This window comes from Andrena cerasifolii, chromosome 3 (assembly GCF_050908995.1).
Source record: "Andrena cerasifolii isolate SP2316 chromosome 3, iyAndCera1_principal, whole genome shotgun sequence".
NCBI lineage: Eukaryota > Metazoa > Arthropoda > Insecta > Hymenoptera > Andrenidae > Andrena > Andrena cerasifolii.
In genome coordinates, this window is record NC_135120.1 from 10,042,341 (window position 1) to 10,054,527 (window position 12,187).

A 12,187-nucleotide genomic window follows, 5' to 3' on the forward strand; every position below is an offset into this window, starting at 1 on the left:
GCGAGCCACTGTATACTCCATACGAATAAAGTGTAAAGAATATCGCCGCACAATCTGCCCCTGGTAATACCCCTAGCATAATAGAGAACTAATGGAGGAAGCTTTCGCGCCAATGTCTACTGTACTCCTTTTTATTGCAATTGAAATGTTTCGCGGGTGCTCTAGAATCCGATACACCGTGCCGGATGGAATGCCCGCTTGATTCTCGAGGCAAACCAGCCAGGGTACATCTAATATTCCTTTGAAATTTATCAGCGGGTCCGAAATGTAGGTCAGCACAGCGAGAGCATTTGCTAGCGGCGCTCCGAAGCTTGGCAGGATTTTTCTCGGGTCCCCAACCGGCTCGCAGCTATGACTTTCCCCGATTGACCTCGCAACTCTATTCGCGAGACACCTCGTCGCGGTAAAAATCACGGGATATCGATTAAACTGTCGAAGATTTACAACCTCGCGTCCGAAGCGCGTTGTATCGATTTGCTCTGGCGGCGAAATCGAGTGTATCGGGTTTCGAAGAAGCCGTTTCCAGATCTGTATCTTTTCCTGAAACGAGATTTCCAACGATCCCATGGGCGAACGATTCCTCGATCCTGGCCGCGCGTTGCTGGGGTAGAAGAACACTAAACGGGCAGCAAAGAAAGTCGAACGGCACGAGCAAAGTTTACCGCGTGCACCAGGAAGCACGTTCGTGCGAGATTGGGCGATTAAATTTCGGTAGTGATCGAATTATACGCATGTGAAAGCACGCGGAAAAGTGTTTCAATTTGTCTACTTGGCGTTAGGTAGATCGTTCTTTGACAGCAGAAGAATCTTTGGGAAGGGAAGCGATTTTAGAAACAAATCGTTCGCTTACGTTCTTCCGATTCGTACGAGCTTTTTATACCTCGCTCAGCGTAGTGTATTCACCACTCAAGCCACGTCCGCATTTTACAGTACACTTCGTGTATTTGTCGGTAATTCCGTACGTGCCGAGAAATCGAGCGTGGCTGCAACATTTTGCGTCCCCGAGACACTACGAATTACTATAAAAGTGTAATGACAGCGTTACGCAAGGCATCGACCTTACGTAAGATCCGCCTGGAGGCACTTCAGGTGCGGCACGTGCGGCATAGGTCGACGAAAAGGATTACGAGAAAGGTTGCCAGCGGAGGGGCAGGGGGTGGGTCAGTGTTGGATAAGATCGTGAGAGAAAAGAGCTGATGTGTACGAGAAAAGTTGCCGGAACAAAAGGGGAGAGTGCACTGCTACGTGACCTGCTTTCGAGAGTGAATCGAACGCCGAGGAACCTGACTCTGTATCTCAATGGACATGCACGAACGCCTGGGGATGCGTTCTTCGTGGTCTTAGATGGTCCCTACTCCGATATTTAGTGGAACATGCAACGGAATCGTCGGTCGAAGCTCCAGGGAACTCGGTACGTGCTTGTAACTCCTTCAATTTTAAATCATTAAGAGGATACTTAACAAACAGGTGCAGTTCTTGTAAGACAGCAATAAATTTCTTCAAGGTTTCGAACAGTCCATTTTTAGTACTTATTGGAAATGTACAGAATACGTTAGGTGCTGGTAATTCGATTACTTTTAAAGCGCTGGGAAACTATCCAATTAGCAGAGACAGATATTTTACAGTAGTAATTGATTTTTGTTAGCTACTTGTAATGTTCATGGTTACCAGGCCATCTATCTCGACATTTGTTACAAGGGTGCAAGCGAATGGTGACGTTAACAGATGAACTTCGCCCACACTTGCCTGTAATTAGCTTGTAAGACCAATTGAACCGATATCCACTCAGCAGGTGTAAATTCTCAAGTCTTCAAGAGCACGTTAAGGGGGAACACCACTGTGACGGCCGGGAATGTAAGCCACTTTTAAGAAATTTTTTTCAGGAATAATTCACAGTTTTCATAGAAAATTTTTATTATCTACCTTTAGAACACTGTCTTAAGAGACTATACAAAAAAAATAGAAAAACGTGTATAAATTTTAATATATTAATTAATTTTCTAGACCCCCTACGTGAGCTGGTCGAACGTGTAACTATGGAACAGCAGGTCCAAAATGAAATTCCTTTTTTTTATAAACTATATGAGTGTAGTTTCCGTTGTACGTACGGATTCTTTGATTAAAAATAAATTTCTTGAAATATTCTCGAAAAACTGTCCATCTTATTCGCGGATTTTCGAAACTTTTCTTCTAAAGCGCACCATTTTTACAAAAATAATTTTGTTAAGAAATTGGTACGTGCAACGGAAACTAGATTCATATAGTTTATAAAAAAAATGAAATTTGGTTTCGGACCCACTGTTCCAAAGTTACACATTCGACCAGCGCGCGTGGGGGGTCTGAGAAGATTAATTAATATATTAAAATTTATGCATGTTTTTCTATTTTCTTTTTTGCATAGTCTCTTAAAACATTGTACTAAAGGTAGGTAATCAAAATTCTCTATGAAGACTGTAAATTATTCCTGAAAAAAAATCTTAAAAACGGGTTACTTGTCTGGCCGCCACAGTGGTGTTCCCCTTTAAAAACAGAAAATTTGAATGTTCACTAAAGAAATGTTTAAGAAATATGAAGCTTAGAAAGTACTCGATAGTGAAGAATAAATTGGTGTGGTTTTAAAATTATTAACGTTGAAACAAGAGATATCTTCTAATTTGGTGAATGGATCGATCTTGATACCTTCTTTGAACTTTCTGAAGACGAAGCTGATGAATGATTTCGTGCACTGTTATTACGAAGTACTGTAATCGTGTCTGCGCGAATTTGCACTTAAGGTTTCTATTTCCATAGGAGAATCTACTCGTTAAGGTCCCATTCCCAACGAGATCTTGTGAACTTAATGAGCGGACAAGCGGAAACAACTGTGCCAGAATCGATTCCAGCCTGCTGTGTACTTTTCAGAGAAATCTCTATCAATTCGTTTGCCTTCTCGAAACCTTAACACATGCTACAAGAGTGTTCCTCGGATTTAAACGTAAGTCAACATGTACCAGCTTCCCACAATTATTTTCACGTGCTCCTGGCTTCGAACGAAATTATACGAAACACAAGTGAGACCTTAAATTTCTATGCACATATTAAAATCGATAGCGAGAAGCGTGCAGAAACTATAGAATCATAAGGAAAGGATTTCTTTCCAACGGGATTAATATGCCTGAAAATTTATTCAAGCAGCGTCAGATAAGATTAATGTTAATGCGTTTCGCTGTTTGCTCGTATAATGCAGGTCGCCGAAGAAGAGGAGGAGAAAGAAGCTTTTTTATTTTTCCTGAGAAATCATCCAAGTGCTGGAGAAAGTACCTCCATCTGGTAGAAACGATTAACACAGCGCTGCACACCGTTGAAAGTTCTCGGGAACGGTGGAACAAAGTTTCTGCAATTATTTTCAGACGCTGTGCGACCAATTTATGATCGGACCATCTGCAGGAAAATTTCTCTGTTCCTCCGAGTTTTTACGCGCCAGCCGCGTCTGGGAATATAAATGATTCGGCTTCAGAAGTATATACGTGTGTAGCTGGCGGGCAATTTCATGACAGTCGTGCGAGATTAAGTATCTGCGAAATGATACCGCTTGGATGAAACCAGTACACCGATGGATTAACATAGCGTAATAACTTTACTTCGAACACTTTTTACTCCGACTAGAAGAAGGGGTGAGGATCTTCCATGGTGACGTAGGGAAACGTATTTTCCTTCGCATCTCCATAGCTGTTACCCGATGCAAGACCACGCAAGCGTTTATCTCTGTCGACTATTCTAGGCATCATCTTACCATTAATCTCTCAACAATTCATAGCGTGGAGAAAGGAACTGGCTTCCATTCCGGTATTTTTATATCCTGCGTGACTACTGCAAAATATTACTCCATTCCTGATATTACACCGTGCAGAGGAAAAGCAACTTCTTTCAGGTTCGTTTCACAGCGTTCTCCCAACAGAAATTGTCCTCTTGACTAGGAAGACCCAGCCTGCATTCGCCGGCGTTGAACGTCAACCTTGCGATGGTCCCCCGCGCGACCAGAACAGTAGCACGTTCAAGGAGCATCGCGGACAAACGAAGTCGAGCACACTGTGTAGAGAGTTTCGATTTTCAATTTACCACTGGGGGAAATCTCGTTCGCATGGCGAGGCACGCTTTAACGGGGCTCCTTTCAAGGTCCGCTGCGGATTCCGCTTTGAATCTTCCGCTTTCCCAGCGCGGAGCCGCGGCTGTTCACCGCGTCGGTTATTAATCGCGAGCGTTTGTACGGCTGGGTAGGCCGCAATTATCGGTGTTCGTGCCTGATGTCGTTAAACAGTTCGTCCACTCGTCGGTTTCCCCCTTCGACTGGTTAATTTCACGGTCAACAGGCGTCTTGGAGGAAGAGAAAGAGGTGGCTGGATCACCGATTGCCCGCGGAACGTTATGATAAACGGTCCCGGGGGGAGTCCTCTATTAATTGTTAAGTACACGCGATCGTCGATAAGGTTAATTACAAAAAGGAACGTCCGTGCACGTGGGCGTGTTACGGCGATACCATCGACGCCGAGGAATTCAAATGCCGGCGGAAATACCGGCGGGGAAGCTGAATTAACGAGTGCCGAGGATTCGTCTGCAACGAACCGGCGAAATACCGTAAAGTACGTAACACTGGCAAGTGGTGTAACGTAGGTATCGTTTCTGCTCCGGGACGCGGATGGTCTGGAAAGATTCGAGTTCGACGAACGTTCGCAGGGGCAGGCCTGATGGAATACGAGGGTTAACGAGAAGAAGCTGCGCCTTTTAAACCCGATTGGATTCAAGATACTATAAGAACAGATTTACATATTTGTAAAGCGCGCCAAGCGACGTTCGCCGTGGTGCGTCTGGCCGAAAACGGAGGACGATCGAGGTAGGCCTCCGTCCGCAGCAGACTCGTCGAATAAAGTAGTTGTTGCTAACTATATAGCCGAACGAACGACGCGTTTGCGTCTTATTAACCTTCTCCGATTCCCTTACAATGCTGTGACTATTAACATTGATGTTGAGACGATAAATGTAGCCAAAAAGACTCAACTTGTCGAACGCGACTGACAAGGAAAGAGAGGCAAGCCGACAATTAATTTATGCAAAAGAAAAAAAGAAATTTCTGAATTTTTTTCAGGGGGTGATTTCACCCCCCAACACCGCACTGTGGCACCAACAAAAATAGGGTTGTGTTACGGATGAACTACTCTAGTTGCGTACAAAGGTTCATAATTTTCTGAATTTCCGGGTTGCCTAACTTCCCTTGTGAATGATTTTCTATGATCGAATAATCGAATTTAATTCGATTAGAGTCCCCCGTTCCAGTTACCGAATTCTCGACGAATTGGTACAATCGAACGTGGATAGATCCACTTTCACGCGACCTTGGAAACTTGACCCCGAAGTGAAACGACAGCTTCGAACGCAAGGGAACGATCAACCTTACGTGGCACAGGTGAGAGCACTTAATTCAATTCCCCCGCGGATGTGCCCGCCGTGATTTACATACGTTTCAGCACCGATATCCAGCTTACGACTGGGTTTTCTCGTGGCCAGATAAAACCGCACGGCGGGACACGAATGCATTGATATTCCGCGGCAGTAAAGACAATGACCTGGTTAACCGGCGATAGCAAGATTGGTGTCAATACCGGCGCGGCGTCACGGGCTGCATCGAAGAGCGGCCGGAAGTCGAGGTTATGATAGAAAACTATGTGGGCGATGGCCAGAGAATGAGCAGCCTGATATTTTGCATCGGACGTGCACTGATTGGAACGTTCGTTGGTGTCGACTGCAAGGATTGCACCTGACATTAGCTTGTCAAACTCCAGGAGTAGAAATGAAAGCACTATGTAATGAAAGGTCCGCTATCAATTCGAATGCTCCAAAGGATTCTCTAATTAAAAGTCATCGCAATGAGAAAATTATGTGCTTAATCTTGAGATCTAATTAGAGGCCTATAATCTCTGCAGTCTACATGAATCAACTGTAATCCTCTCCAATTAGGAGCATTCGAGCAGATTTCATCCGAGATTAAATTCCTCGGAAGGTTCACGGCGATATTATAATATCTTTATTGCTTTATCGCATAAATAACTCCAAAGTATTCTCAAATATTTGAGTCATTTATATTAATAGTTGAACAACATCCTAGACGTTAGAGGAATTATTATGCGAGGGGATGCAAGCGAAGGAAAGAGCCATATAAAAAATCGAACGTGACACATTCCCGTCTCATCTGACGCTTATTATGCAAATCGAATTATTCCGGATTTCCGCTATGGTTTCATGCGGGATAAGAATAAATACTTAACCGACGGGTTAGAAAGGGTATTATTTCCCATTCTGACAAGTAGCATTTGCAAATCGCGTTACGACAGATTCCTTATTATGGTTTCGTTGCACGAACGCCAGCACTACCGACGCTGCTGGACAAGAACTCTCGATAACAAGTTTACTCCCTTTTCCATGCTAACGGAGAGGCGGGAATCCAGAAACACCTGATACAGGTGCCGTGCAACAAGTCCCTTCGGAACAAGACAAACAGCTCCCCGCCGGCAGTGTCCAAGGGAGATATTTCGCTACGCGGAATGTTTCGATATTAGCACCGCCAATGACCGATTTTCTGCTCGACGAGGCAACGTTTCTCGGGTCTTCTAGCGCACCGGGAACAGGTTTTCACGGGCGTGAAATCTACGCATCCGCCAGAGATGAACGGGAACCTGTCTGCGCGTCCAAGATAAGTTTCACTTTCGCGAAAAAGTCCCGTGGAAACACGGCCCCATCGGGAAATCGATTACGAGTCCTTCCACGCTCTTGCTTTCCTCTGGAATCCCGATACCGAACTGGCAACCGGTTCCGAAGCTGCCGATCGTTTTTGCATATCGCCTTCGCGGCTATTACCGATCGCGACTTTTCCGCGGAAACGGTGGCTACCGTGCGATGCGATTTCGTCGCTCTCGTTAACCGCTAGACGTTCCCACGGCCAAATTAGATTCGTACGAACAGTTCCGCGTTTTTTAGCGGTGGTCTGCGGTTCGGAGATTGTGCTTCCTCATTCCTGCCTCGTCTGATGTATGATCGATACCGCTAATGCGTGCTCCGTGTACGCGTGTTCGTTGGACGCGATACTGTTGGAGTGGCGTTGGGATGGAAATTTATTAAAATACCACCGCTATCTGCCTTCGTCGAGCAAGTCTCCGAAAAGAGAGACGGGAGGGAGGTTCCCGAGTAGGGGTTGCAAAATTACCGAATTTTTCAATTACCGGTAATTCGGTAAAATTTTTAATCAAAACCGGTTTACCGATAATTTACCGGTATTTTTTAAGGTATTGGAAATATAAGAGTAAACATTACAAAAAAAACTTCTTTTTAACTCTAACCGAGCATTATAAAAAATATATGGAAATAAAACTATTCTGAGCATAAAATATAAAATGATATAACTCAAAATAGATATATTTGTATAACTATTGACAGTACTTATTAATATGGATCGTCACCACGAAAACAATGAAAAGAATCTTAACTTACATGCATAATTAAATATTTTTTATTTAACAATTCTTTTTATCAAATAAGCACGCAAAAACATACCTAATTCGTCTAAACTTTGGTCTCCTGATCGCTACCTAATTTTTGTACAAAATAATCCAGCCACGGATAAAGCGCCCTCAGATTCTACACTTGTTGGCCGGGTAGGCATTAAGAAATCATGTGCCATTCATAGTATATATTTTCTCCTTACTTTTTCTACTTGAAAATACGTCCATTTTTTCATGACTGATTCAGATTCTTAGTTTTCTTTTGGATCAGAGTTGGTTCTTCACGAGATACTTCGGTTTTCGTCTTTATTAGTAATTGGAGTGTTTTTCTTTTACTGATAACGTAGTAGATCTCGATGGAATTAATGGACGCATATATGCGCTATATTGCTATATGTAATTTATCGAATTACCAAAAAAAAAATTGTAGGGTATTTCTCACGATTTAAACTGGTTTACCGGTATTGCAATCCCTATTCCCGAGGTGGGTGGGAAGCTACTACCGTTCGAATTGCTCGTATGCTTATTGTATATCAGAAATCGCTTTGTAGGCTTGACGTTGCCCCTTCAACCCTCGGAGCGGGGCATCGCCCGCGAAAGTAGCGTGTCAATCGATCAAGCACAGAGCAGGGACCGTTTTGTTCCACCGTTTTCGTTTCATTAAGGTAATCAGGCGACGTCAAAGCATACCGTGCTGAACGAGACCGAAACGAAGAGTCATTCTAGATAATTAATAACTACCCTGGGGCAAAGCGACTCCTCGGTGAATCGAGGCGCGAGACGAACCAAGTGAATGTCCGACGTGACGGAAATCCGCGCGCAAGTGGCCCCACGTGAATTGCAGGCTCCTGGGAGGAGGGCATGTTTAGGGAGACGAATGATAACGAGCGGAACTCTTGCTCACGGCGGCCTAGTTGTCACGCCGATGACACTGATGACACTGGAACCGGGTTAACGTATACGTGCTGGAGTATTGCACTTTGCTCTGATAGATGCAGCCTCGCACGCTGAAACGTCACGTACGCCTAGTCGCGGATGTATTTTTTGCCAGATATTGACAGGCTCGCGCAAACATCGATAGATATAAAATGAATTGAGAAATCTCTAGTGCACATCCTTCTTCTGGATATGACGAGTTCGGGATTAGATATAAGCCACTGCAAAGCTCGATAATCTCCTATCATTCCACAACTAAACCCGCTCCGTCTCAACGTAAGAAGCATTGCTCGCAATAAATGTTTCGCCGCCGACACGCTCAGAATGCATTACCATAGGATTACAATACATAAAAATGTGTGAAACGGCAACTTACCACCGGCGGGCAGAACAATATCCTATTATAATTCAGCTTCCTTCCTCCTCAGACAAGCACGGCGGCGCGAAAAGCGTATTTTAGCACTGAACAGGCCGCCGCTGTTACACCGAGCTTCGCTTAATTATTCGCGGCACGTGACAAGCACTCTCGCGTCAGAAGGAGTCGTTAAAATTGTGCATGTCAGCGGTAAAGCCGACGTAGCAAGAAAAACGAATCCACCGTCGCGTTTGCACGCCCGTGCGCCAGGACAAGCTGAACGCGGAGCGGTCTGAATACGCGGCTGCCACGGCGCGAGACCCGTACCCAACTAAATATTCAGAAGACACCGCTTCCCAGGAATGTAGCTCTCGTTATCAGTGAAAGTTGCACAATATGAATAGGTATGCGAGCGGTGTGTCGCCATACGTCAGCGGAAACCTTCGAGGAATGAAAAGAAATCGACGGATCCTCGCCTCAACAAACATAGCACCTACAATTACCCACCCACATACTTTTCAGGACCCTTCTTCTATATTCTACGCCATTTCACACTGCGATTGTATTAAAGAAACTGATAGTATTTACCACAGAATCAGATCACGTCAGCTCTACCTACCAGGAATTTGAGGAAGTTTCATTTTCAGAGGTCGTAGCTAGTGGCTCGTGAAAGCCTTTTAAGTATGTGAAAGTTTGGAACTGTCTCCGAAAAGAGAGACATTGGTTGTTATTAGAATAAAAAAAAAATTATATATGTACATAGTAAATTTTGTGTTTTATCCAGAACTTTTCGTCACTCGTATTTTTTTCTTATTTTGATTTTCGAGACTTGACAAATGTAGAAAAGTCACTATATCTGGCAGCTAGTGATACAAGTTCTAAGAATTTTATTTATATGTGGATATTGTGGATATAATCTCTCGTTTCTAGATCATTCTACGTTTTCTATGGATTAGCGTGCGGATCGTAGAGACCTTATCTTATCAAAACTATATAGCACTCCTTTTTCCATTCGCGTATCAAAGTGCAATCAATCGTGCAGTAAACAGGAGTAGTAGGGTAGGGGGGCGATTGCAACACGTTAAATATCTCAAAACATATGATAGATATCAACAGAAATTTTGGATATATGATGAAGAGTGACATTTCGAACACACACATACATATCCTAGCAGTATAGACACAAAATAGACATGCATAGTGAAGAAAATAACTTTTCGATACCCTAAAACAACTTTCCCTTACTGATTTAATATTGTAATATAAATACTCCCTTTGCAAGTACGCGTTTTCTCTATTTTTTAATATTTAATCTGGCCATTTTTAAAGTAACACTGATCGTGACTTATCACTTTAAACTGTCTCGTAAATAAAAATTTATAATTTAAGTTCAAAAAGCTGGTCGGGGGCGATTGTAACACTTTCTCCGCTTCTCATTTTTTATTAATAACCGGAATATTACTTGACATACAGCGAAACAGTTGTGGCTCAAATAATGTAAGTAACATTTTCGTAAAAAAAACTGTTGTTGTAACTGTAATAGTTTTTGCGTAATCGTATTCCAAAGTCAAAGTGTTGCTACCACCCCCGGTCTACCCTATAGATGAAATTGCATCGAACTTACTCTTCTAGACTGAGGTTCTCCACGTCCTCCCACACATACTCCAAACTATCGTCAGAATCCTCGTCGGTCGATGCTTCCGCAGGACGCCTCTGTTCGCCCAATCTGAGAATCAGGAGAACGTCTTTACGTTAATTTCGATCAATCGTTACATCATCAATATGTCGCGTCCTTAGAATACGACTGACGGGCCGTTTCTCACGTTCTTTAACGCCTCAGACGCGATGCATTTGTTCCAGACAATGGCACGCGCCAACGCGCCGCAAAAATGGCTCATCACCGTGGCATACCATTCACCAAACACAATGACAGCTGCCACCCTTCACCGGCTCTTACGTAACCCTCGTCTAGAGCTTAAACGAGTTTAATTGGCCCTCGCATTGTTTTTCGAGCGGATGGGTTAATGAAAGGGTTCGCGCGAAAGCTGCATTCTTCGTGTATCACGAACGAAAACGAAACTGAATATAAGTACGCGTGAACCGCCTTGACACGAGAAGAACACAGGCTCGGGTAAGAATAACTCGTAGGAAAGTCAGTTAACCCAAGGCATATAAGAGCACGCGTTCCCAAACACCCCGAGCCATTTATCTCGGGAGCTAGTACACCGACCTACACTGCGTTCCATATAAGAGTGTACCAACGCCTCTACCTAGATTTGCGACCGATCTGCGCAGCTCCTACGGATCAATCACACGCGATTGGTCGTAGCACTTTCCCTGCCGGTTTACTACCAATCAACAGTGTATACCTGCGCGAAACGAGTATGCTCTAACGTGGAACGCGGTGTAAGTAGCACGGGACAAATTTATCCTACATCTTCAACCTTTTCTTTCCATGCAGAACCATCATTTCTAGGGTTGCACCACCGGTCACGAGACACCCTCTATGTTACACCAGTGGTACGAGCCACTGGGCACGGGTCACACGGAGACGAGGTCAGCGTAACGTATTGTCCTTGTGCCATATCGCGCTGATGCTCTCATAGAGTCAATTGAAACGAATGCACGGCGGCTAGAAGAAACGAAACCAGGTCCGAGCACTTTTAACGAGACATCGTAGCACGTTCGTCTTCGACGCGCCGTAACCGAAAGCGCTAGAGCGGCGATTCGATTCGCGATTCCTCGAGAAAAAGGGGCCAGGAGCCGCTACGAATGTACGGGAGAGAGTGCATTCACGGTTACGACAAAAGGCCGTTGCACTCAAGTGCATCGAGCCCGTCATTATTCGCGGTTCGACGACCCGGTGCATCCGAGTTTTCGTGCAACGAAATTCGGTACGAGGCTTCGAAGGGATTCGAAGAACAATTCGAAGAGAAATAGTTTGACGGCCTACTGCCTCAAGAGTTTAGAGAACTATTGCCGATGGGTTTCGAAGATAGGCTCCGTGATGCACATCCTTCGTTGTACATAATTACGAATTTGTAGCTTGAGACGTGTTGAGTGAATAGAAGAATATATTATACCTTGTATCGTGCATTACAGATTACAGGCTAGGAAATCTCTAATTTGTATGATGAATTCCTTCCACAATTTATTCAGGATAGCATTCAAGCTTTTTATATGAGCTTAATATTCTACGCTAACTGAAAACTGCTCGATCACTTAATTCGTGGTCTCACGCTCTTTCCGTGTAATCTCAGACGCGACCGGCTTACTCCACGAGATAAATGATGAACTAAATCTTGTAATTATGGTCCACTCGGGTTTTCAGACGTTAGGCCTTAAACGTTTAATCAGTCTTTGGGTC

The 12,187-nt window shown here is 44.1% G+C and overlaps 1 protein-coding gene across 4 annotated transcripts in view; it reads right to left on the reverse strand.

Moving 5' to 3' along the window:
• Nucleotides 1-12,187, reverse strand: part of LOC143367403 (uncharacterized) — a 57,205-nt gene that overhangs the window by 43,912 nt on the left and 1,106 nt on the right. The window contains exons 1-2 of one of the 4 annotated variants that reach the window (XM_076809183.1): nucleotides 11,265-11,305; nucleotides 10,445-10,546 (exon numbers count right to left, since the gene is read on the reverse strand). In XM_076809183.1, the coding sequence (XP_076665298.1) occupies nucleotides 10,445-10,546; nucleotides 11,265-11,290 (128 nt within the window). In that variant the 5' untranslated portion in view covers nucleotides 11,291-11,305. Of the gene's footprint in view, nucleotides 1-8,837; nucleotides 9,144-10,444; nucleotides 10,547-11,264; nucleotides 11,306-12,187 lie in introns of those variants that run through there. The other 3 variants (XM_076809182.1, XM_076809185.1, XM_076809188.1) reach the window with 3 other exon arrangements.